Here is a 26,238-nt window from a genome sequence, read left to right on the forward strand (position 1 = left end):
CCCACAAGTTGGGCCTTTTATGAACTTGTCTAGCATTGCAACAAGATGCCGGTCTCAGCCCAACGCCCAACAGTTTCAAGTTTTACCGCCAAGCGTATAATCCCGATTTACCAGCAATGCAGGGTAATTAGACCCATTAAATCTCGAACTTAACCCAGGAAGGTGATGGGTTCATTCATAGCAGCACTAGTAATCATTTGATTAATGGGGGTGGAGGCCCCATTTTGTCTGTTTAACAACAAATTTTGAACCTAAAAAAGGAGCGTTTCATTGCCCCACGGAAAGTCTCAATCTGCGGGCTGAGGCTGAGCAAGAAAACGAAGCACCTATGGCTTATGCAACTTCCACGCTGGTGCCAGCGATTTGTCCACACTTTCCTTATCTTTTTTTTTTTTTTTTTTATTGTTGTTTTGTATCGATTTTCATTATCATATTCTTCGCCCATCTCTAAAGTCCACGCTCTTCGCACAGTACACGCACTAGCTCTCGCAAAACCACCTGTAAATCTAGTATCTCCATCGCTTGATCCAAGAAATCCTATTTTCAGAAGAAAAAGGGGAAATCTTTTACTTTGCAATGTAATAAAAATTGCCAATCAGTGTTTCAGGTACTTTTTCTGAATTGTTTTTGATGATGGGTTGATTCCATTTCGGCGTGTTTCTTTATTGGAGTTCGGTTTTCAATTCCCATTTCCGGTGGTTCATTGGTTTTGCAGGGTTTTTAGTGTGTATTTTCTGAAATTAATTGGAATTTCCTTTAATTTGATTATGTGACTGGATCGAGTGGCTGCAAGAGTGAGATTGTTCCATTGGGAGACAGATAGTGTTGAGTTGAGTTAGAGTTCTTTTATCGAAATTGACATCTATTATTGGCCATGGACAATCGCAGCGATACAGAAACTAGTCCTTTTTGGAGGTTCTTTTCGTTTTTCATTGATTTGTTGCTGTTTAATTTTCTTTGTTCAAAATTTGGAAGTTTGGACTTTTATATTTGTAGCTGTTGTAACTTGATGATAATATGGGAACGTAGTTTGTTTGCGGCCTTGTCATATGGGATTGCTTCGATGGCTATGGTCTTTATCAATAAGGCAATTCTCATGCAGTATTCTCACTCAATGACTCTTCTCACTCTGCAGGTATTAATTTTTATATTTGGAGCCTGTAGTTTTATTCTAATGTGTTTACTTTTCGTCTATAACATTGTTAATGGTTATGTGGTTTGGTTGTTTTAGCAATTGGCGACTGCTTTGCTAATACACTTTGGCCGGCAAATGGGATACACAAAAGCCAGAGCATTAGACATGCAAACAGCAAAAAGGCTTCTTCCAGTGTCACTATTTTACAATGCTAATGTGGCATTTGCTTTGGCAAGCTTGAAAGGAGTTAACATTCCTATGTATATTGCAATTAAGAGGCTTACACCACTGGCTGTACTTATTGCTGGCTTCTCTTCAGGAAAGGGAAAACCTACAGCGCAGGTTTGTGGTACACTTTTTGGAATTAGTTCATAATTACACTGTTTGTAGTCTGTTTATACTAATAGAACTCTGCTCTACTGTTGCTGTATCATATGTTTTTATGCTATGAATTTGATTTCAACGGAATTTTAATATTTTAATGGGTATTGTTTTAATTAAATTGGTCGATAATTCAATTTTTTCATTCATTTGCTTTTTGACGATTCGCATTGAGTTTGGCCCGTGCCACTTATTCTTGTTCTCTATAACATCAGTACTACCTGGACCCTAAAACTACATAACCGATAAAAGTGTGAAAGGGTTGAATGAACAGAATTCTGTTGGTAAAGTGCAAATTTGATATTGTATCATGCTTGGTCCTGTAATCATTCCATTAAATCCTTGAAGAAGCATGTTCTTCAATGTTGATCTTAAATATGTTGTATTGCTTTAAACTATGATATGTCTCTGTTCTATTTCAGGTGGCACTTTCTGTACTATTGACTGCTGCTGGGGTTCTTATAGCAGCATTTGGAGATTTTTCCTTTGACCTATTTGGATACAGTTTGGCCCTTACTTCTGTTTTTTTCCAGGTTGATCAATAAACTCTTCATTGTTCATGGTTTGGGTAGTATCCATTCGTTGTTTTTGCTTATTAATAGTAGTGCTGCTTTGAAAATGTAGACGATGTACCTTGTCCTTGTTGAGAGGTCTGGTGCAGAGGATGGGCTTTCTTCAGATGAGATAATGTTCTATAACAGCTTTTTGTCTCTCCCATTTTTGATGTTTCTGATCATAGCTACAGGAGAATTTCCAAACTCTTTGTCGTTGCTATTTGCAAAGGTTAGAATCTCAAACCCTTATTCTTTAGATTTGAATTGTTTTTTATTGCATTATAAGTTACGGTAACTCTGCTTACATTATGAAGTCCATGCACTGAATGCTAGACTTCTCAAAAGATTCTTGTGCACTAGCGTACGCAACAGCCTATAAAAATCCAGCTGAATTTTTTTTTTTATTTATATTCTAAACCTTTGCTATGAGGTACAATTCAAAAGTATCTGGATAGGAACTTGACATTATTTAAGTTGAAGTAGGAAATTTCAGATGCTTGAAAAGTCTTTATTTTCCAATTTAACATCTATCTTATTCTAGTATTAGCCATATGACCTTGTTAACCAACATGAATCATTTAAGATTTATATTGTGCTGATTAATAGTTGATTTTTTTATTAGCTTGTATCCCATATAGAAGGTACTTCGTAATTGTCAGGTCAAATCAGATTGGTGCTGATGTAGTTACTTGAATCATTTAGTTTTTGTTTATTTTTGGGGATGTGGGTTGACGCGATAATGCTATTCCTTGCTGAGGATGGTGTAATACTTGGAGATTTTCTAATAGTGTGGAAAATGTGCTGTGGTAATTTTACTGTTGATGGGATGCTTCACTTTTGTGGTTTGGTTGTTATATCTAGCACACATATTCAACTTTAAAAATAAAATCAAATGCAGAAGAAAATTAACAGAATAAATGGAAATGTGATGGTATCAGTTTTATCACTAGCTTTTTCATTAGGGGGAAAAACTCTAGCTTTTTATCATAGCTTCAAGGTGCTGTTCTCTGGTATGTTCATGAAATTGAGGTCTTTATATGTTTGTCCTCTGGTTGAAGTCTCAAGTATTATTTGTATGGTACTTGGCACCTGTCTTCTTGAGTATTTGCATAGCCTGCTTTTGGTTTGATAGTCTCAGTAAATGCATTTTAAAGTGCCATTTCTTTCTTGTTAGGATTTAGTAATATATAGAACTGATATCTAACTGGCAAACTGTTCGAAATTGCAGAGCAATTCTTTATCATTTTTGTTGATTCTTATTCTTTCATTGGTGATGGGAATAGTTCTCAACTACACCATGTTCTTGTGTACTATAGTCAATTCTGCTCTAACAACAACCATAGTGGGAGTCCTCAAAGGTGTTGGGTCCACGGTATGTATGGAGTTTCCTTAAGGTTCTATTGTTGCATAGAAGAACTTCAATTCTAAAATTTCTAAACCAATTTGTAATGGAATTTTAAAATTTTTTCTCATCATATTTTTTGAAAAAATCTTCCCTACATTTTAATGGAACTGTGCCGTATAGTTCTGATCAAATTAATTGTTAATGCATAAAGATTGAAGTTTGTTTCATTCGTTGCTGTTCAGACCCTTGGTTTTGTGTTACTGGGTGGTGTACAAGTACATGCTTTGAATGTGACTGGATTGGTCATCAACACAGCTGGTGGATTGTGGTATTCATATGCCAAATATCAGCAAAAGAAAAGCAAGCCACCAAGATTAACCTCAGATGTCGAGGCTCATCGTAAATGAATTCGTGTTGGGGGGTTCCTAGCTGTGATGAACTCATCTTCATGTTGTTTTCTGTTATAACTAGTTGATTCTGCTATTTTGTATCATTTACTATGATGATAGTAGCAATCAAAAAGAGGGGGAAATTGAATGAAGCGATAAGCAAATTGTTGTCTTTTCTTTTCTTCATATAACTACGGCTCTATAGTTTTTTTCAGTAAATTTTGAATGAGTAGAACATATTTGAATTGTAGTTTCATGAACTTGGAGACAATGAATGGTGGTAACTTAATGTATGAAAGTTTGATCATTCTTCTAGCTCTTAGCTTGGAACCGATGAGCTTTAGCCTCGTTAGACCTGGCTATGGTTTGAAACCAAACTGATTAAATTCAGAGCCTAGTTTTGGTCTAGTTTTAAGTGAAATCGAAATTGGAACTAAATCATATTTGGGGAACGTTGTGTTTCTATTTCAGTCTCCGAAATTGTAAATCAGAATTGTCAATTTCGATTTCGTGGTCACTCTTAAACCCTGTGATGAAATTATTTTCAGGGCTTGAGGTTTGAGATTTATGTCCTAGAAGAAGCAAGATAAACCAACTTGTCATAGAAATTAAAAGACAATTAAACTTAAACGTACCATTCTTATAGGAGTTTTTCAGGCTATTTATGCCTCCTGGTAGCGATGTATTTTATTTGCTCGATCCATAACCCACACAGTTCTCATGGACTTGAAAATGATCCAATAACATAGACATGGCTTTTGTTTGTTTGGCAAGACCACACCAGTTAGGGACCAGATAGAAATTCTCTTGGGTATTAATGGGGATTTTTGTGGTTTATATATTTGATAGTAATTACTGGATAACAAGCCAAGCATGTAGAAACCTGAAATGGAAATTGGAAAGTAGGTGTGGGGCATAATGGCTATCAACGGTTCAAGTTGAAGGACAGATATGGTTTTGCTTTAATTATTTTGCTTAAATGTTGGCTTTGTAGTTATGTTGAAAAGGAAAGCTGGCCATGGACGTGATTATTCATGAATCATGTTTTGAAACTTGCATGTGGACCTACTGTATATTATTATGCTTGAACCATTTTGGAACTTTGCATAGTTGCTACCTTTTATTTCTAAAATCCATGCTTTTTTATTAAATATTAAATTTTGTGGGACATGTACACAAATTTCTAGTGAATTAAACTTCTTGAGTAGACCTCAGCATTGGGTTGTTTAGTGCAGGCTTAAGCTCATGACTATCATAAGATCCTCGCCGACAAAAATTGGTTAGCTTAGCATGAGGCTTTAGTGGTGGGCAGGCGAAGTAGGGCATTGCTTCCCGTAGCTGTGGCTGTGGCTGTGGCTGTGACTGTGCGTGGGGCTGTCCTCTGGGATTCCAGAACTCTAGTAGGAGATGATGCTCAATTTACATGACAACATTTAGGATTTGATAACCCAATCATAAGGCTATAGCCCTTTTCCTTGGTCATTTACCCCAAAACAAACCTAATTCAATGATGTCAATAAATATTTATAATGTCTTTATTATTTTTAATTAGTGATATAATATAATAATTTTATATTTAATATAATTTTCAATTATTTTATTTATGCATTTTTTTACTCGTGTCTAAGTATGAAAGCTACAATAATAACTCAATATTAATAATTCTGTAATTAAAAAAAAAACACTCAATATTTCATGTACGTTTGTCTATAGTTGATTTGATTTTGATTAAGATTTAAATTTAAATTTATAATTTTAAAAATAATTAATATTAATTTAATGCTCATTATTTAAATGAAACCCTTTTAAATGTTGCCTAATTAGCTTTTCATAATTAAAATTTATCTTGTGTTTTTAACATCTTAATAAAGAAAAAAACAAATAATCATTAATCACTAATAATTAGTTTTATTTATTTTCTTTCTTTATATTTATATTTTATATTTTTTTTAAAGAAAATTGTTAATTTAATATATTTAAAATCTAAACTATTATTTATTTTTAAATATATATGAGCAAAATTATTTTCTATTTCTAAATCCTAAACAAATCACTCAATTATGAACCAAAATCCAACCCCACATAATTAATCCCATTTGTCTTTGTCAATATCTGTATATTTTATTAATCCCATATATCATTATATAAAAAAAAAAAATCCAACTACCAAATTAATTTAAAGATTTTGCTTATATATTATTACATTGATAGAATAAAATTAAAAAATATATATGCTTTTTATGTAATGAGTTATTATGGTGAATAATATTATAATGATTATGAAAAAAAAAATGAAATATTAAAATAAAATGCATAATCAAAAAGTAATTTATTATATTAAAGTTAGAATTTTGTCATTAATGAAACACTAAATCTATAATAATTAGTTGCTAGCTATGGATTTCTAAGTGGAGAGACAAGTAGCTAATTTTTGTGGCAAATGTTGGAAAGAACATGAGAGATTGTTGGTATATTAATTAAATTGTACATTATTTTGGAGTCATTATCCACTTCATTGTAATGGGTGCATTTAATATAAATTTAATTTTATATTAAATAATTTAATAAATTTAAATTAACTATTTATATTAAAATATATAATTAAAATAATAAAATTTCGCTTGTTGCATGAAAATTACTTATAAATGAAATAGAAAATATTATTTATTATTTAATTTAGTTATAATGTTAAGTTAGTCATGCATATGTAAATGTTTTATATTTTAAAAAATAAATTATTTTTTTTAAAAATAATTTAATTTTTTTTATTATGAAAATATTTTCATTTAATTGATTTCTTGAATATTATAAACACTAAAAAATATGAAAAATATTTTAAAATGATTTTATATGAACATGAGTTGAATAATTATTAAATTAAATATTTATATTTATATTTAATTAATTAAAATATATATAATGAATATAAAAATTTAAATAAAAATATTTAATTTAATAATTATTAAATATATTTTTATATATAGATAGCTTATAATAATTGCATAAAGTTTATAATAGACCCATGTAGCAATTAAACTTATTATAAATGAGTTTAGTGTAGTGTGTAAGGGTTTATTTGATATTATTGTTAAAATTATTATTAAAAAAATAATTTTTTAAATATATTAATTATAAAGTATTAAATAATATTTTAAATTAAATTTAATACATTTTAATTATAAAAAAATTTAAAATGATAAAATAATTATTTAAAAAATTATTTTTTATCAATATTTAAAATAATATTTTAAAAAAGAAAAAAATTTGAACGTCCAAATTTAATGCCAAACAAGGAGAATTGTAGAGAGAGACACGAGTAGGTGTAAAAAGGCCAGAGCACCCTTACTTCTCCAGCTCATGGCTGCTGATGTTCAGATGATTCCACAGCCCGCTTCAACAATCTAACAATCACATGCAATGAAAGCAACACAGATCAACAAATAATTGACAACATCACCCCACCTAAACACAAACCCAACATAAATATAAATATTATATATTTGAAAATATAAATAAAGGGGAAAATCAAAATTATATTACATTACTATTTTTTATAAAATGGATACAAAAAATAAGGTTTGAATTTAGAGATAAAATTCTTGATTATCAGTCTGTCCTTATAATACTTAATTAGTAATTTCTAATCAAATAAATAAATGATTAACACAATTAATGGCACTTTTTACTGCTTAATCATTCGTCAATTATTTTTCAAATTTAATTTTTATTATAAAAATATTTAAATTTTAATTTAATACCACTTAAAATTAAATATTCTAATGAAAAATTGATTTGATCATATTTAAATAGCTTAGACATGATAAAAATATTTTTTCTTTTACTACGTAAAAATAATAGTATCTCTAATTATAACAAGATTCTGAAATTATGAAACGACAGTACATAAGGAATTGTATTCTTGTGCTGGCATACAAGGCACCCAAAAGGATTGGTATATTTGGGCGGCTTTAGCTAGCTAATGAGCACCAAAAGTGATGGAATAAGTGTTAAAGGAAATGAAGAAAGATGCAGAAATGTCAAAAATTGAGCATAAATCCATAACTTTCTCTATAAGTAAAGTTGATTTATTTTCCTCCCCAAGAAAACATAAATAAAGGAATATATGTCTATCATATAAGCAGTAAGTTTCTGTCTTTCCCCTTCTATCTTGAGGAAGAAACATTTACATATACAAAATAAAAGCAAACTTCACCATTCATGCGATAAATAAAATAAGATGAATTTGGGGAAAAAACTTCTTTAGATGCTTTACATTTATTTGATTGCTTTTCATTAATGATAGTGTTTTGCATTTTATTGGATTATTAGTCCATCAAATTGAAACCAAAATGAATAGTAAAGTATCTACTTTAATTGGCATTAGCACCATCCTATAATATCATTCCCATTTGCTTTTCTTAAGAAAGAAAGGAGATTGAACAGTAAAGGGATGACATCAATACAAGTGAAAGACATTCCTATCTCTATAGGAGTGGCGTTTATATTGCATAGAGGAAGGGTAATCATGGTATTTCAAGAGGGGCTCTATCCATTCCTCTGTATCTTTCCTTTTGATTTTATTATTCAATTTAAAAATGTTAATGTAGATAAAATTATGAAAAAAAAAATAAAGGGTGCACCCAAGAATATTCTTCTCACATTTTTCACACCATAACCGACATGTTTAGAGTGAAATTTTTATGGTTATTGTTTAGTTGTTATGGTTGGTTAGGGTCAATAATGGTTTGAATTCTTGCAAGAATTGGGTCTTCAGGAAAACAAATCATTGAATTAATACTTTCTTAATGCAAAATAATGAATGCCAGTAAACAATTAGGATTGGATTACTAGTAGTTTTAGTTTATTACTAATATATTTATTGTAGATAATAAAGCAAGTTTAGCTTCAGAATTTGGTCAACACCTGAGAGTGAAAGAGAGACTTTCTATCTAGTTTTCACTTGCTGGTCAACTGATGTCTCCTCTTGGGATGATTTAGTTCTTGTTAGTGTGTAATTTATGCCTTGTCCTTAGTGTACTTATTTTTAATTATTTAGCAAGATTCCATATCAGCTAAGATTTCCACCATTTGGTAAATTTTGGCAAGTTAAAGGGAATGGCTGTGTTTTGTTTGTATTACTGGACAAATACACATGGTGTTAGGGTCTTACAGCTGCAGATACCTTTCCTCATAATATTTGCCTTGCCATGTTGGATCTGTTGTAGAGACTAGGGAAAGTTTCTTTGGGAAGGCAGAGAACTTCTCTCACACCCCTTCCTGCGCTTCTTCTTGCTGCATTGTCTCCCTGTAGCATGAGTACCTCAAAGTGAGCTGTTTGGGTTCTTGATTTGAGGGGTCTAGTTCTTTATATTTGGTCCTGAAATGGGTATGTCTTATTTCTTGGTTTTGGGATCTGGGTTTTGAAGATTGTTGAATGTAGTGTTGCTTTTTTACGCTTTTGGTTCTTGGGTTATAGATTGTTTTTTTTTTTTTTTTTTTTTTTTTCCGTGTCTGTGAGAAGATAGAGAAAATGGCTCCAAGATTGGATTTTTCATACTGGTGGACAAAAGATAGCAAAAGGGGAACTCCAGTGGTAGTGAAAATGGAGAACCCCAACTACTCTGTTGTAGAAATCAACGGTCCAGATGCTGCATTCCAGCCAGTTGAGAAGAGCAGAGGCAAGAATGCCAAGCAGGTGAGGTGGGTCTTGCTCCTCAAGGCTCACCGAGCTGTCGGTTGTTTTGCTTGGCTAGCTACTTTCTTCTGGGCATTGCTTGGCGCCATCAAGAAGAGGTTGATCTTTAGACAAGGAGTTACAGTGGCTAGTGAGAAGTTAGGTAAAGGGAAATTGGTACTTAGAATTATTAGAGTCTTTCTAGTGACTTCTCTGGCAATCTTGGCTTTTGAAGTGGTTGCTTATTTGAAAGGTTGGCATTATTTTGAGAATGCTAATCTACGCATTCCAAGTACTCCGGATTTGCAAAGCTTGCTTCACGTGGTTTATGTTTCTTGGTTAAATTTTCGGGCCGATTACGTTGCGCCTCCAATTCAAGCTCTTTCAAAATTCTGTGTTGTTTTGTTCCTTATCCAATCTGCAGATCGTATGATGCTTTCCTTAGGTTGCTTTTGGATTAAGTATAAGAAGATTAAACCGAGGATCAATGGGGATCCTTTCAAGTCAGATGATGCCGAGGCCCCAGGCTACGAGTATCCTATGGTTCTTGTTCAAATCCCAATGTGTAATGAGAGGGAGGTAAAATACTGAAACTTCTCTTTTTTCTTCTTTCTCTACTTTTATCCTTGTTTAAATTGCTATATATTGCTACCAACTAGTGACAAACTACGGATTTGGGAGTCATTTTAAGCAGTTGGATTGACAAAGATACGCTAAGTTTTGCACATATTTGAGAAATGACAAGTGGAAGATTAATGTGTTCAGAGAACAGAGATTTTTACAAGACTTTTTTTTTGTTCTGATTACTATTCAACAAATAGGTTCAGTTAGCACTTGTGTAAAGAATGAGAATTTTTGTTATACTCCATCTTTTATTTTATCTCACCACTGAAAAGAAGTCTCCAGTATAGATCTCACTTAGCAATGACTTCCAAAATTAGCTTAAGGTCTAAAGTGGCAGCATTATTACAGTGTCCTTGATTTTGACAAGCTTTCTGCCCTGGCTTCATGCAGGTATATGAGCAATCTATCTCTGCAGTCTGCCAACTTGATTGGCCAAAGGATCGATTACTGATTCAAGTTCTTGATGATTCTGATGAGGAGAGCATCCAATGTTTGATTAAAGCAGAGGTTTCTAAATGGAGCCAAAAGGGTATCAACATAATTTATCGGCATCGTGTGGTTAGAACTGGTTATAAAGCTGGAAATCTCAAGTCTGCAATGAGCTGTGATTATGTGAAGGATTATGAGTTTGTTGCAATATTTGACGCAGATTTCCAACCTAATCCAGACTTCCTTAAGTTAACTGTGCCTCATTTCAATGTGGGTAAAAATAAAGAACTCTGATGTTCAAAGAATTAATGCTTCTGTCAAAATTGTTTTTGGAATGACTCCATATAACTCTTTTATACCTCGTCTTGCAGGACAATCCTGAGCTAGGGTTAGTTCAGGCAAGATGGGCATTTGTGAACAAGGATGAAAATTTGTTGACTCGTCTGCAGAACATCAATTTGTGTTTTCATTTTGAGGTTGAACAGCAAGTTAATAGTGTATTCCTAAATTTCTTTGGTTTTAATGGAACTGCTGGTGTTTGGAGAATTAAAGCCCTAGAGGAGTCTGGTGGATGGCTTGAAAGGACAACTGTAGAGGACATGGACATAGCTGTTCGTGCGCATCTCAATGGTTGGAAATTCATTTTCCTTAATGATGTAAAGGTACTCCTACGTTTCCTCCAATGGAAATTCATTGATCCTTGCTTTATTTTGACTATGCCATGACATTTACAAGTTCAGAATTTGGTTTCATAAATTGTCAGATAGAACAAGTAAAATAAATGTGGAACTAGTTCAAGAACTATGTTTATAATGAAGTTCAAAGTTCTAACAGTTTTTCAAGGTTAATATCATTTTTGCGGATGCTAAAATTTTATTACATAATCTTGTTGAAAAGAAAACAGATCCATGATAATTTTTCCTTAAAAGTTTGCACTTTGGAATACATTCTGACAATGCAAATATGTGTGTAACCCTCTAGGTTCTTTGTGAAGTTCCCGAGTCATATGAAGCTTATAGGAAGCAGCAACATCGCTGGCATTCTGGCCCTATGCAACTTTTTCGCTTGTGTCTTCCAGCAATTATAACTTCTAAGGTATCTTTTTTGCCCAATTTATGTTTTCTGTGATATAATCTACTCACCTTTTTACGAAAGGGCCTTTAATGCTCCATTCTTGCAGATAGCAATATGGAAGAAAGCAAACTTAATCTTACTGTTCTTCCTACTGAGAAAACTCATCCTTCCCTTCTATTCCTTTACATTGTTCTGCATAATTCTTCCTCTAACCATGTTTGTCCCAGAGGCTGAACTTCCTATGTGGGTTATCTGTTATGTGCCTGTTTCAATGTCATTCCTCAACATTCTTCCAGCCCCAAAATCCTTCCCTTTCATTGTCCCATACCTCCTCTTTGAAAACACAATGTCAGTTACCAAATTCAATGCTATGATATCTGGATTATTCCAGTTGGGTAGCTCTTATGAGTGGGTTGTCACCAAGAAAGCTGGTAGGTCATCAGAATCTGACTTATTGGCTGCTGCCGAGAGGGATTTGAAGGCAACAAACCAACCACAGATACAGGGAGTAGTTTCTGAGAGCGAGCTTGGAGAGTTGAACCGATTGAAGGAACAGAAAGAAACAGCTCCTAAAGCTGTTAAGAAAGTGAACAAGATATACAGGAAAGAGCTAGCTCTGGCATTCCTCCTACTCACAGCTGCTGTCAGGAGCCTGTTATCTGCCCAAGGAGTCCACTTCTACTTCCTTCTCTTCCAAGGTGTAACCTTCCTTGTTGTGGGTCTTGATCTAATTGGTGAGCAAATGAGCTAAGCACAGATAAGAGCGAGACAAAGAAATGGAAACACACTCGTCTACTTGGATTCTGCTAATCTGCTTCAAAACCAATTCCCATCACTGTTGCAACTGAGTAAGCTCAGTCCTTTCTTTCTCTGGAAAACAGTGGTGAAGGGGTATCCTCTAGTTCAATAAAATGATTTTTCATTTTCTACATTTGATTTTAAGACTACAGGATCTTCTCTATTCGTCAATCACCCCCCACACTATAGTCACACTCTCTTATATTTTTTTTTTTTCACATAGGGTACCAGTCATTGTAGCTCTCCTCAAGCATTGAATTGTTGCTGGTTGTTATTGGAAGGGTATTACGTATCTTTTTTTTTTTACTGTTGACATGTATTCTTGCTTGGGTGTTATTTAGCATTTAAGATTCAAGCCAAATTGTAGTTGTAAAGTTAAAAAAAAAAAAAAAAAAAGGTGTAACTTCGAGTGAGGTCGAAGGATGAGCTTGCTTCATGCTTTCTGGTTTTCAGATTCCATCTTCTTAGTGTGTGAGACGGTGTAAAATCACTATATGTACATTCGCACTTTTTCTGTTTTATCTATGTAACAAAATAATCCTTCCCCCTGCCAATATGTATTCTTTTTTGTTTCTTCTGGTACCAGCTTATGCTTTGTGATGCGTCGTCTTTTTAAGCATGTGGATGTGTTAAGTAATCTTGTCTTTTAGAAGAGAAGAAAAAGTGTCGGCAGGAAAAGTGGCTAAACAAGGTGGCTAAGCAGTTTTGTAGTGACTGAGATTTTAGTTCCATGCATCCATCACTGTTCCCCCATTCACAGTTGTCTACAGGAACAAGGGGCCAACAGATCTTTTGTGGGCATATGCTGATTCTGGATTGTGTAAGGTCCTTACGGTGGGAGGTATGAATCAGAGGACAAGCTGACTCCTCTCTGGTCCACTTCATTTAAAATTTTTGTCCTCAGAAAGCCGAAGATAAAAGAATCTCATGTTGACAAGCTACCTGTTGCAGGGCATTTCACAATCAATTTTCACATATGCCTATAGCTGGAAGTGCATTGTAAACAAGTGGGATTGGCAAATGGCGAGAGTATTATTCACTTGTGTTAAACATATTTTGGTTCTTGGTTCTTTGAACTGAGAAGACTACAAAAGAATCTGTAAACATCCAATCCTTTTTTTTGACAAAAAATTCAAGACAATTTAATTCCTTCAGGAAGGTCTGCAAGAGAATGAAAGGCCCGATACACAGCAATACATGCAGTACAAGCTGCCAGTATTTATCTCTTTTTTTTTCCCACTTATTTTGCTATTGTGTGCTTGTGGACAAATTCTGGAAATAGAATATATCGTGCTACAACTATTGACTTATCTCAGCCAGAATAATGACATGTTTTCTCTTGAAAAGGAGTTTCTAGTTTTCAAGCTAAAACCTTTTTTTTCCCTATGTTCTTTGACACATATTAAGTACACACAAATCAAAGCTTATCCTTCATTAGTAATTTTATAGCATTAGCGCAGTGGATTTAGATCAGGTAAAGTAATTAAATAGTAATGACAATTCATTCAGCAAAACAAAAAAAAAGTTTTTTTTTTAATTGGAATATGTAAGAAAAAGAATTTCTTGAATTAATGATAAAAGGTTGTCCTTCATTTTTGCTCATTAACTTCAATTATAATCAGTCTATCCTCAGCTCAATGGCAGAACCATTTTAAAGCTGGTTAGTTCGAGGGAGACTTGAAATTGCAGGTTTATTAAGTTTTTACAAAGCGATAATAAAAAATTAGTGATAAGTGAATGAAATCTTGAGTAGTTGGTGAAAATGTATCGAACTGCTATAATCATCTGATATAACAGTCACTTTGTGAGTAGATCATAGCTTTCTCAATGTGTGATTTATCTACAGCAAAACATTTTTTTGAATACCACATGCTACAATGTACACCTATAGAATAATCAATATTATAGAAATTACAAGCAGCATGCACCGTTTATGTTGACTAGAACTAAATACTTTGTCAAGATTAATCATTGAACTTCCATGAAAGATTCTGCCATTAGGGGTGAGAACTGATGCTATTATATTATCAATCAGGGTCAAACTATTCATCATCTGTCTCTGTAGAAAAGTCTGGCTCTTCTGGCTTTTGCAACTTGGGCATTTCAACATCCTTGATTTTCTCAGCTCCTCTCCTGGTGTTTGCAGCAAATCTTGAAGCGAGTATTGTAACACCAAGGTTTTGTTTCGCTTGAGAAGAAGCTGAAGACACCATACTATCCTCTTCCTCCTCTTGTGCTGTTTCATGAGCTACTTTTTCATCAACAGAAAGTGCGAATGACTCACTCATGCTCAGGGTCTTTGCCATCATCGTCTTCTTGTGTCGATACCAAGCAGCCTGAATAAAGCAGGCAGCCCATGTCCTTCAGTGGTAAGAGTAGAAATGGAACGTATGTTGTAGTTTTTTGCTATGGAGACGTCTAAACTGATTGGCCACAAACTTGAGATCTTCTGCTCGTAATGCAAATGCTTCCACTTCCTCTAGTGGAAGGCAAGTTGAGAACAGATTTTGGAAGCAATGCCCATGCAAGCAGCTCTTCACCGCAGAAATCACCAGGTCTCAAAGTAATTGAATTGAAGAACCCTGTCCGGCCTCCATTGGTAGTAGAGCTCTCTAGCCTCCCCCTGATAACGAAAAGCATCTCTATGACAGGATCACCTTCACGAACTATGTAAGTGCCTTGGGTACTCAAGGAAGACACTAAGCGCTCACATATAGCATCAAGTAGTTGATCATCCATCTGTGAGAAAAAAGGAACCTAGAAATAGGGGAAAACATAAGCAAAGCCACCACTGGAATATGAAAATTAAATTTGACAGTTGGAGAGAGAGAGAGAGAGAGAGAGAGACTTCTATAAATTCCAGTTCCACAAAATCCATTCCAGGATAGCTTTAAAAGGGAAATCAAGGTAACCCCAAATTAGTATGTGCAACTCATATATGCACCCCATCACATAGGATGAGAAATGGATTGCAGCTTAGCAGATCATGGAGCACCATAGAGAAACAAATTTTTTGAAATGCTTAATGGTAACACCAGGGTGACTTACTCGACGAACAATATCCAAGCAAAGGTGGCGTTGGATGTCTCGACGGAGATCTTTAGGTAATGCATGCAAGATGGATTCTTCATCAACCCCTCGAGTTGCTAGCCACTTGTACTTAACAAATCTTCTAACTTGTTCTCGCAGGTTTTGGGGAAGTTGGCGATGTCTCATCCATTCTTCAGTGTTCGTCGCTTGAGCCTCCACTCTTCAAGTCTGACAGTGATAGATTGCAAGTAGGTCTAAACCGTAGAAAGCATGTTAAAAGTATGAGCTACTGAATGTTTTAAAAAAAAAGATGTTCCGTAGATAATAAGAGTACACAATTAAATGATTTGCAATGTGATTTGCAACAGTTACATAATAAACATGCTGAGGTATACTGTAAAGTATAAACCAAAAGGAAGAAGTACAAGCTTCCTTGCATTCTGCTAGATGTAAGTGATTGTACACTTCTATTTGATTACCATATTTATTTAATTTTGTATCTCAATATCCTTTGTTATTCAAATTTATGATCAGTATAGGTCACATTATAAGTCCATGACTGCCATTTCCAGGCAGCTAAGAGATAGCAAGGACCTGAATGGAGAATAAAGCCAACATCTTTTCCCAAATGCTATGACGATCAAGGCAAAACTATATGCAAAAGTCAATACTTTTCCCAAAATGCCAAGTGATATCCAACTACATAAAATCCACAATGCATTTGAATTGAATGAAATAAAAAACAAAGCCAAAGCAGGATCACCAGAAAATGAGATCAACGCAAAATCATCAACTTTATTACCATTAAGTAACGGATATCAATTGTGCAGAGGAAAACTGAAATTTTAACAACATATATAGCCTTACATCATCTAAAAGAAGTATAAAGGTTTTAATACTTCCACATCACCTGCATATTTCCAATCAAATGGGCAAACAAAACCAGACCCAAGATGGCAATGAGTATAGCAAATGCAGTTTCCCCAATAAATGTGCTTGTAGCCAAAATCTGGCATAGGAACTGAAAAAAATAACGTGCAAAAAAGGTATGTTAAAATATGGTAATCAAGGCTTTTACATGGCACCTTTTCACACTAGCCACTAAACTTAAGTTAATGATATCAAAAATATATATCTTCCTTCCATCCCTCTGTATGCGAAGACAGAGAAAATTCTTGCTTTAATTGGAATATCACTTGTGAAATTTAAGGGCAGAATGATGAATGTGAAAATATTCATATTATACGTATAGCATTAGCACTAAGGGAGCAAACACTTCAGATAATTTCCAAGCATTCAGTTAAACATAACAATATTGTGTCGTTTATTATTATTGGAAAAGAAATAAACATTGAGGCACATTTTCATGAATTTGTACCTCAGGTTCTGTAAGCCCCACCAGAGACAATAGAAATACTTCTCTAGAAATTCAAAGGAAACAACATTCTGTGTCACAGCATTTGCAAATATCCCATAATAAAAAACAGTACTGTTTTCTGGATCACAGCTGCTAAAGACCTGAGTGCTGTTTTGCCACAGTTTGCATTCATCTTTGGTCAAACTACTACAATGCAACAAAGGAAGTTTGCACTTTACAGGACTAAATTCATGTGTGCAAACAGATTTCCAGCATGTTGCATGACGCTCAATTGACAACAAATACCACGACGCCCCTAAGACCTACAAGATCAGAAGGCAGTGCATAACTGCATTAAAATGACTGATAGTACAAACAATATTTAGATACAGCAGCATGTAAACCAAAAGCACGTTCATATAGAAGTGGTTAAACAGAAATAAGTCATATAAAATTCCAATATTGAATTATGATCCTACTTCAGCATTTTTGCATGAAGTGGCTGCTGCTCTTAAGAATTGAACCTATAACCTTGTGGTTGCAAGTCCAAGATTTTTACCATTGCAACATGCAATGGCTCCGTGTATTGATAAATAATGTTATGCAAAATTTGAGTAGAAATACATACATGACTAGCCAACATGTATGGTAGGAGATTGTAAGCAGCCCCAGCCCAAGCAGTTTTTGTAACTACTCCAGTGGCTTTGATGATCTGAGAACTCAAAGGAAAAATCAGATATAAACTTGGAACATACTGGAGCAGAACAATCAATACAAGGGCACTGTTGGTATGATCAGAATGAGAGCTTCTAATTATTGGAATGATGAACCATATTACAATCTGCCAAAAAGAACAATCTGAAGAAATGAAATAACTCCACAGGCAAGTAAAGAATGCATACAAGCCAAAACTCATGCCACTTCTATGTTTAATCTAAGGAGTAGGCATAATTATCAGATGTTCCCAACTTCAAAATTGCATCAAGCCTTGAGAAGTGAAGGGAATGTATAGGAAATTAAAGAAACAAACAAAAAAAAAGCAACCATAAAAACCACTTCAACCCCATCTCACCATATGAAAATTTCCACTTTTTTATCGGATATTCCTTCCAATTTTTCCACAAACAAGCAGAACACTACATATGCCATCAATCGGAAGACTTAAATCACTAATAAATTATCCTTAAACAAAATGATTGGCTTCAATCCTCAGTCTATAATCTGCAGATGCAGTTAGGCAAATATAAAACTCCATACTTTGAAATCCAAGATATCAATTAATACACAACCAGGTAAAAAAATGTACCTGTGGAAGAGGTAAGGATGCAATAAGATCTGTGAAGAAATCTGATTTCAAATAGCGCCTGGCAATGTTCTTGGGATCCATAACGAGTTCACCCCTTCCAAAAACTCTTGAACTAGGTGCTACATAAGCTGTCCTGAACTTAACCACAATATGCAATGCGTAGAATATATCGGCAAAAGTTCGAAAACAGGTCACAGTAATCCCTAAATTCAAATCAGTATCCATACAGGAAGTAACGCTATTGTTTATCACTGAAGGAAGGTAAAAGAACAATGGATCGACAAAAAGTGCCACCAAGGAAAAGAAGAGGAAAACCCTGTTCCATTGTAGGAAAACATCACTTCCTGGATCAAGAATTGGCTTCCTCCATGCTGCATGATTCTCTGGGAATACCTTAAACTGACCAAATTTAGGAATCTTATGGCCTTTGTGTGAATCACTTACACCACCTTCAGATTTCAATAATGGGCCAGAAACTTTATATACAGGCAATGGCATCTGCAGGTGCTGAGTTTCATTAAACCTGAAAATTTGAAAACCCATTCATCGAATCACCAAAGAGAGCAAATGAGAAACAGAAAGTAAATGATACTTCATCTGCTTACCTCACTAGCTTCTCTTTCTTGAACTCCATGACTGCAATCTACAAATATCATCCGCTTACATGCATTGCAAGAGGAAACTAAAAAAGAACGATGACATCCAAGCAGAGAGCTAAGTTTTGCTGAAGCAAGAAATCAATGAATTTCCAATTTCTGAAACGGAATAGCATCTTCAAGAAATGGAGCTTAACTTAAAGCTCCTAGTAGGAAAACCCAATTTCGAGTGCTACAACTGCATGCTTTTAAGAATAAGACTTCTAGCTCCTGAAAGGAAAAGAATGGAGATTTCTGAGAGAGAAAAAAGAAAAGAAACAGTTGAAGAACTTATGAGGGGGTCCCAATGGGTTTTATGTAAAAGAAAAGAAAGAAAGAAAGCCTGGGATATTCAGTTTTAGTTGCTTCTAAGGCAGAGAGCTGAGTTTGAGAGGACGTGAAAGCCATGAATCAACATAAAAAGAAACAGACTCAAAAGAACAAGAAGAATGGAACATGTTAAATATTTAATTTTCCAACTTGCCTCTTGTTTTCTAGTTTTTGTTCCTTTTTCTTTTATTATTTGGTAGGGAGCTTCTTTTAGTAAGCCCATCGCTTTCTTTCGCCTTCTGGCATTATTCATTCAATACTTCCTGACAGGAAGATGGGATTCCTGCAAACTTGGACCTGACCTATCCCTTCTTTCGGCTCTTTCTTTTCCTTTTATTTATTTGGCCCATTACGATTTTAATTATGAATAAATACTCTATTTAAATTAATCATAATTTTAATAAATATTTATTTTTATTATTAAATTGTTTTGTGTATTTAACATTTACGTAGAAAAAAAAATGGTAGAAGAGTAAAAATTTGTTTGGCATTATTATTAAAAAAATTATTTTTTTAAATATATTAATTAAAAAATATTAAAAAATATTTAAAAATTAAATTTGATCAATTTTAATCATAAAAATATTAAAATAATAAAATTATTTTTTTAAATTATTTTTTTAATAATATTTAAAATAATACTTTTATTCTAAAAGTAGTTTCAGCCTTCAAAGCTTAATGTCAAACCGGCCATAAGTTGCCTACCAAACCAAACTTTTGACGTTTTCAAAGCTATAGATTCGGTCCGCTCAATACAATGTAGTCATAAGTAATAAAAAAAAAATTTAACATATTTTTATTTTAAATAAGATTTATTACACTTTTCAATAATATGTCAATTATTAATGTATACACTCTTTTTCTTTAATTACGCCTTTCTTTTTGTTAAAAAAAAAAACAAATAAAGCAAAATTTATATTTACTTTAAGTATAGTTTTGAAATTCAAACTCAAAAGTAACTCTAAATCTCTATTATAGATAGTGCAATTTTATTACAATTAATTTTTAATAGTAAAAAATAAATGTCCATTAAAAAGTAAAAAAATAATAATTAAAGTTTAAGAGTAAATTAAATAGGTTCAATAAATATTAAAATGATATATTTCTGTTGTACAAGTAAACATACTAAATTTAATTTATAAAGAATTATATTTACTTATTTGATATAATAATATTAAAAATTTTAATATATTATTATCAATGTATAAAAAATTATCAATCACACTATAAATCTTAAAATTTATTAAATAGTATTCGAATAGTATGTTAACTTTTTTTTTTGGTTGTAATTTAATTTTCATTAAATCTTAAATATTTCGAATTGATTCTACAAACCTCGCTTTTAAGAGATTTGTTTTCAAGTGAAAGATTTCATTTTAAAGAATATATTAATTTATTTATATGAATTAAAAAATAGCTAAATTATTGCTTTTTTGGAAAAAAGCTAAATTATTGCATATTATATTGTGCCTTTCCTTTTAAGCAAAGCATGAGTAATTAGTTGATTTAACTGTCAGAGTAAATTTGAGTAAATAGGAAAATAAAATTTTAATATAATGTACAAAATTATAGGTTCATTTACTCCTATATTATTGCATCACTTTGATTACAATCTTAGTTACAAGATTATTGTTATTATTATTATTATTATTATTATTATTATTATTATTGTTTAATTTTAATTTCAATTTTACAATGATTCACATGTAGAAAGGACGGATTGCGGTGCCGTGATAGCCAGGAGGGGCTCATACAAGGCACGCGTGACCAATCAAAGGAAAAGAATGCCAAGAGCCCAAAATCATTGAAGGTGGGCCCTACCTCAACACTCAACGATCCCAATAATCAAGTTCCGATACCCATTTACATGAACAGTCAAAGAGGGACAAACAACCTCTGTTTCAAGTTTCGACACTTGCAGAACGGAAAGAGCGTAAGCCTCATGCAGAAGGAAATGGGCATACGCCATTTGTCACTAGAATTATAAACCTAAGGACGACAGTGGAGACTGCCGTTCGATGGACTCTAACGCACAGCCCGAATTAGTTATGTTTATGGACTATTTAGTTGACACGACACTACCAGGTCCTCCCCACCCCTTTCATCAAAATACCGGGGGACCCCAACAGCAACAGTGGTAGTCAGGTGATTTCTATGGTATCAATACATGCATGTCATTATAGTTTTCAATCTTTGCCTTTGATTTTTTTTTTTTTTTTAATCAAAGATAAGATCTAATGGTAAAAACACAAAACACCAATTAGATGATTTGCTATTCATTGATGCATATCGGATGCTTCAAAATTCGCAAATAAAATATTACTAATATATCAACAGTCAATTCAATTAGAACTACGTGAGACCATCAAATAAAACTAGTGGAAAATGACACATACAATCTGTAAGAACTTGAAAAACACCTGCTAAGCAGCTGCGCTCGGAAAGCTCGTCCAAATAAAGAAAAGCATCCCTTATCAAGAGACTTCATCCTAAAGTCCTTGATGCAGATCTTTTGCAGACTTAGAATAGAAGTTGCGCGAATTACCTTTCTAGTTGTGGAATCACAACTATTTTAATGACCTCACCCACTGTCAATAGACCCCAGTCCATGATGATCAGTAGACACAGCAGACGAGTCATAGATGGATAAAGGCCATAGAATTCTACTGGTCAAATCCTCCAGCTGAATATCAAAACAGAACCACGCCATTTCCATAAAAGCCATAGTTACCAAAGGGTAGGAAATCAGTATCAACTCTTTGGGAACAAAGGTCAAAGACTCATGGATAGGCCATCAAGCAAGGTCTTCAGCTAAAGGTTTGTAAAGCACAAATGTTGACGACAAGAGCTCTTGCAGCAGCTAAAAAATATATTCGCAAACTCCAATTCGACAAGACCACAACATATTAATAGCCCACAACAGCCAGATGAGGAGACAAGCAATTTTTAAAAGGAAAGAAGTGCAACTTGAAATCAACAAGCAAAGCATAAACAAATTTGAATTAAAACAAATTTTGAAATTTGAATTCAAATTTGTTCAAACCATTAAATTAAGATCCAAATACAGGTAAAAAGCGCATTAAAATAACAAGAGTGTAAAATCCTTTTTAAGCAGAAAGGAAATTCAATTTTAATCAGAACTGGGGAGTCACTTGTGAGAGCTTGAATTCACATGCACTCTGAAAACTAAACCATCTAATTTCAAAAAAAAAAAATTTTCCTCACCATCCCCAACCCCAAACGTTGGAACTAAACACAATCTTAAAAAACTAAATACATTAACTATTGCTACATGAAACAATGGTTTAAATCTTTCTATTTCTAAGCAAAAAGAAAATGCAATTTTAGTTTAGTTCTTTTTTAAAAAAAGTGTATTTCCAAAGTTGAGCCATCAGAATCTTTTTTTTTTTTTTCCTCCCTTTTCTCCCAAGAACAGAGAACCCATTATAATAAGATTCCTAAAACCCCAACTTCTGTGCAACAGATATAAGTACCTGCCAGAAGCGTTTGAAGCAGCTCTCTATCCTTTAAACTTAAATAAAAGAAATCCCACAATAGTTTGAGAGAGGCGTATCACAGCTGGAGAGTGCAATCAAACAGATGCAGAGACATGCAGTTAGCTAGGATCCCAAACATTCAAAATTGAAGATCCCAACGCAGAGCAGCCAAGAATGAAACCTCAAGTGAAGTAGCACAAAACCAACGAAGCAGACCCAGAAGACACCTCAACACAAAAAGAAAAGCATAAATTTTTTAGCACCAGTCTTAGGGACAATTTGTCTCAATAAACTCATAAAAAATACCTATTGAAAGTTTAGCCAGCAAAAGTCCTAAACCTATTCTGCATACCTTAAGAAAAGTAACCAAATAGTAATAAGTATAAGAAACTTATCCAAATCCAAGAGGCTGAGGGCGTTGCCCATTTAAAACATAGTCGTACTGAAGTCCAAACATAATAAACACACTTAATCTTAGCATCCAGCAAAGCTATTTATATGTAGGTTGCAAATCTCAGCTCCTGCTTCGGCGTCTATCCCTTGTACCATTTCTGCATCAAACACAGAAGCAAGAATTCAGATTACTGATATCAATATTTAATAGAATCAAGTTAAATCCATAATTCAACATTAGTCACCCTTCCACCAAACTACCGACCCATAGTTGCCAGATTCGCTGGACCACCTGGGTTCTATGATCTGGTTCATCTGTCCCCATTCACAGGACGTTTGAGGGTAAATTGCACAAAAAGAGGGCAGCAATTCAGTAGCAGGAGGAGAAATAAAGGAAGCCAAGAAGAAGAAGAAGAGTCAACACAGAAAATCAGAAAAGAAGAGGGGCACAAGCTGTTTAATATCAAAGATACAACTGGTTTTAAAATATATGCTCAACCTTACATAAGAATGAGCCTAATATAGTTGTGTTTATAAATTTAATTGATAAAAAAATCTAATAGTATATAGAAGAAAAATAATAGATTTTTTAGACTTTTTACCAATATTAATTTCGTAAATGTATCCATCACAAAATATAAAATAATAAAAGGAAAATTTTATTTGATTTGGTGTTTTTAGATTTGGGATAATATTAGTTACCTATAATCACATATCACAGACCAAATTGAAATGATTCACGTACAGCATTCTGAATTAGTGTACCAACTAAGCCTATCCCCTATACACCCGATATCTAGCCAAGTCGCATGGACTTCAAGGTAATTATGTACTGATCAACCAATGACTTATAAATAATAGAAAATAAAGCAAGTAGACCTCACCCATTGGCATAAGGCAGCTCCTCACGACCACGGTATGGTGGAGACTTGCTATAGCTGTGGCCACGAGGTGAAATGCTGCGGCGTTTGGGGGATCGTCCACGGGGACTGTAGCTCCTGCTCCAAAATCGTGAATATCAAAGAAATATTCAATTTGATAGCAAGAGCACTAAAACTTTAAACAAAACATTAGAAGAAGAATAAGAAGAAAGAAACAAAGAAGGTATAACAAGCAAGACTTTACCTTCGACCATAGCTTGGACTCCTACGATATCTAGGGCTGCGGCTACGTCGTCTTCCACCACCAACACGCAAACGGCATTCGCGTGCAAAATGACCAGGTTCACCACATTCATAACACTTCAAATCAGAACCACCAGATCGACCACGACCCCCTCCACGGCCACCACCACCACCTCTAGAGTTGTGAGAAAGCTCAACTCTCCAACCATTTTTACCTTTCCCAAAACAATTGATCATTGTTAAAATGGATATTCAAGCAATATAAATCATAAAAACTTCTAAAAGATAAATGCATCTGCAATGGAAAGATGATGTCCATCAAGACATTGTGGTACACAAATACAACCTTCAACCAACAAAGAAGAATAGCATTACAATCAACCACAGATTTTTATAAATTCCATGTAGTGGTAGACAATTAAAGACATACCATCTAATTCATGAATTGCATCCTCCGCATCCCTTTTATCATCAAAGTCAATAAATGCATAACCTGGAGGCCTCCGTGCAACCCATACACTACGCATAAATCAGTGATCAAATCAATTACCAACCACCAAAGAGAAAACAGAGGTTCATCAACCATGTATGTTGGAGATTTCACAAAACAAGTTTAGCTTTGCCTAACAATCAATATTTTATGAATAAGATAGTGTAAGCAGAATTTGATAGAACCAAATTTAGTACTCCCTCCTAAGCACACAGTCTCCTGCAACTAGTACAGAAAAAAAAAAGCTTAAAAAAAAACCTTCTTATAACTCCAAATCTGCGAAATTCATCTTCAAGATCACGCTCAGAAACTCGAGGGTCCAAGTTACCCACATACACACGAGACATGTTGTCAATGATACCTGCCAAATTAGTTTCAGAGAAAGAGTGCGCCAGAATTAGTTACATAAGCTTTGATTTCCTTGACCCTTAAATGTATTTTCTCCAAATACCAAATAATTGCTTGTTAAATGATTTTATTGATGAACTTTCTACATCCCTTCACATAAAAATTCCCCAAATAGCCACAAAAAGTGATGACAATATAACAACAGCTGCTTCAGCAACTATTATGTCGTAACAAAGAAAATACGCAATCAATGAAAAGAACTATAAAAAAAAATTGTATTTAGTGGAAAACAACTATCACAAAACACAATCTTCACAAAAAAGTCACATAGAATTCTCTCCCTTGCTTCCACTAAAAAAGATCGTGGAAAATATCCAAATCTTGTTGTATGAAGATGCTTTACATGGTTCCATTAATGCTTTTGACCGATATAAGAAAATTGCATCAACAAATCCGATATGTATAGAATACAAATAGAGACATGAAAAGAGAAATCCAGAGGGAGATCTGTACCGGGGGAAGTTTGCAGACGAGAGAAACCCTAGCAGTTATCGCGCTGCTTCTCCTTTTTGGCCTTTTTCCTACGTCTTGTTTAACGAATTTGCGCCTTTGCTGTCTTAGGGCATTTGAAATTTTATAGAACACAGAAGGTGCTCTATAGGCTGTTAAGGCCCAGCTTGGGAGCCCAATTAAATGGGTTTTGGGTCCCAGTGGCCCAATTAATGGATTTTGAGGCTTCATCTGCCATGCTTTAAGTCCAATTATGGTGCTGTTGACCATAAACCCAACTTGAGAGCCCGATTAAAGGATCCTTTGAGCCTATGAGGTCCCAAAGCACCCGAACTCCAGATGGATCCCATCAAACTATCTCTGGCATTGATCCCAATTACAGTTTTTTTTTTTTGGCATTATTTTTTTTTAGTGTTATTGAGAAAGAACTTTCTTAAATATATTTATTGTAGAATTTAAAAATTAATTTAAATATTTTAAATATTTGTAATCTCTATAATTAAAGTTAATTATAATAGCTCTAATTGGTTATAAGTTTTAATTATTTACGTGCAAGGGTAGGTCTATATTTAGAATAAATATGACTATATGTAAATTTTACGTAAAAGGCATAAATTTTACTATAATATTAAATCTAAATACTTTATTATTTAAAATTCACATTTATTCTATTGACTTTAGCTAGCCAACTAAAGTAAGTTATTCAAGTCTAAGCTATATTAATATAAACTTTTTTTTTTTTAAGTTTTAGCTTCTTTATAGAAGTGTTTGATTTGATTATTTATTTTTAATTTTTAATTTAAAATATATTTTTT

General features: G+C 33.7%; 3 protein-coding genes, 1 long non-coding RNA gene and 1 pseudogene across 6 annotated transcripts; 3 read left to right on the forward strand and 2 right to left on the reverse strand.

Annotated features, from left to right (window-relative positions):
- The first annotated feature begins 61 nt into the window (after positions 1–61).
- On the forward strand, positions 62–4,119 carry LOC110657345 (UDP-galactose/UDP-glucose transporter 7). Its single transcript, XM_021814514.2, has 8 exons — positions 62–607; positions 716–915; positions 1,030–1,135; positions 1,232–1,477; positions 1,939–2,049; positions 2,141–2,299; positions 3,299–3,442; positions 3,658–4,119. The coding sequence occupies exons 2-8, from the start codon at positions 875–877 to the stop codon at positions 3,820–3,822; spliced, it is 972 nt and encodes a 323-aa protein (XP_021670206.2). The 5' UTR covers positions 62–607; positions 716–874; the 3' UTR covers positions 3,823–4,119.
- A 4,390-nt stretch (positions 4,120–8,509) lies between these two features.
- LOC110657342 (probable xyloglucan glycosyltransferase 5) lies at positions 8,510–12,957 on the forward strand. Its single transcript, XM_021814511.2, has 5 exons — positions 8,510–10,057; positions 10,493–10,801; positions 10,903–11,193; positions 11,513–11,626; positions 11,712–12,957. Exons 1-5 carry the CDS (start codon positions 9,335–9,337, stop codon positions 12,354–12,356), a joined length of 2,082 nt encoding a protein of 693 aa, XP_021670203.2. The 5' UTR covers positions 8,510–9,334; the 3' UTR covers positions 12,357–12,957.
- Positions 12,958–14,153: 1,196 nt separating this feature from the next.
- Positions 14,154–19,368, reverse strand: LOC110657340 (probable cyclic nucleotide-gated ion channel 14; annotated as a pseudogene).
- Positions 15,159–15,938, forward strand: LOC131179357 (uncharacterized). The gene is made up of 2 exons (XR_009148403.1): positions 15,159–15,507; positions 15,593–15,938. It is a non-coding gene; the product is annotated as an uncharacterized LOC131179357 (long non-coding RNA).
- Positions 19,369–22,794: 3,426 nt separating the features above from the next.
- LOC110657341 (serine/arginine-rich splicing factor RSZ22A) lies at positions 22,795–25,542 on the reverse strand. Of its 3 annotated transcripts, none has more exons than XR_002495299.2 (7): positions 25,427–25,542; positions 24,824–24,926; positions 24,506–24,594; positions 24,077–24,290; positions 23,836–23,949; positions 23,197–23,266; positions 22,795–23,109 (listed from the first exon to the last, which is right to left on the reverse strand). XR_002495299.2 is itself a non-coding variant. In XM_021814510.2 (7 exons), exons 2-6 carry the CDS (start codon positions 24,910–24,912, stop codon positions 23,263–23,265), a joined length of 510 nt encoding a protein of 169 aa, XP_021670202.1. In that variant the 5' UTR covers positions 24,913–24,926; positions 25,427–25,542; the 3' UTR covers positions 22,795–23,109; positions 23,217–23,262. The 3 variants fall into 3 exon arrangements, 2 of the variants coding, with proteins under 2 accessions (XP_021670202.1, XP_021670201.1); XM_021814510.2 differs by having other exon boundaries at positions 23,217–23,266; XM_021814509.2 differs by lacking the exon at positions 23,197–23,266.
- Between the last annotated feature and the right edge of the window lie 696 nt (positions 25,543–26,238).

Source organism: Hevea brasiliensis, chromosome 4 (assembly GCF_030052815.1).
Source record: "Hevea brasiliensis isolate MT/VB/25A 57/8 chromosome 4, ASM3005281v1, whole genome shotgun sequence".
NCBI lineage: Eukaryota > Viridiplantae > Streptophyta > Magnoliopsida > Malpighiales > Euphorbiaceae > Hevea > Hevea brasiliensis.

Coding starts and splice junctions, on each gene's coding strand:
- LOC110657342 (XM_021814511.2), top strand. CDS start 9,335: ATGGCTCCAAGATTGGATTTTTCATACTGGTGGACAAAAGATAGCAAA. Junction 10,058..10,492: donor CAATGTGTAATGAGAGGGAG/GTAAAATACTGA, acceptor GGCTTCATGCAG/GTATATGAGCAATCTATCTC. Junction 11,627..11,711: donor CAGCAATTATAACTTCTAAG/GTATCTTTTTTG, acceptor CCATTCTTGCAG/ATAGCAATATGGAAGAAAGC.
- LOC110657341 (XM_021814509.2), bottom strand. CDS start 24,912: ATGTCTCGTGTGTATGTGGGTAACTTGGACCCTCGAGTTTCTGAGCGT. Junction 24,595..24,823: donor AGATTTGGAGTTATAAGAAG/GTTTTTTTTTAA, acceptor ATTTATGCGTAG/TGTATGGGTTGCACGGAGGC. Junction 24,291..24,505: donor TGCAATTCATGAATTAGATG/GTATGTCTTTAA, acceptor GTTTTGGGAAAG/GTAAAAATGGTTGGAGAGTT.
- LOC110657345 (XM_021814514.2), top strand. CDS start 875: ATGGACAATCGCAGCGATACAGAAACTAGTCCTTTTTGGAG. Junction 1,478..1,938: donor AGGGAAAACCTACAGCGCAG/GTTTGTGGTACA, acceptor GTTCTATTTCAG/GTGGCACTTTCTGTACTATT. Junction 2,300..3,298: donor TGTCGTTGCTATTTGCAAAG/GTTAGAATCTCA, acceptor TCGAAATTGCAG/AGCAATTCTTTATCATTTTT.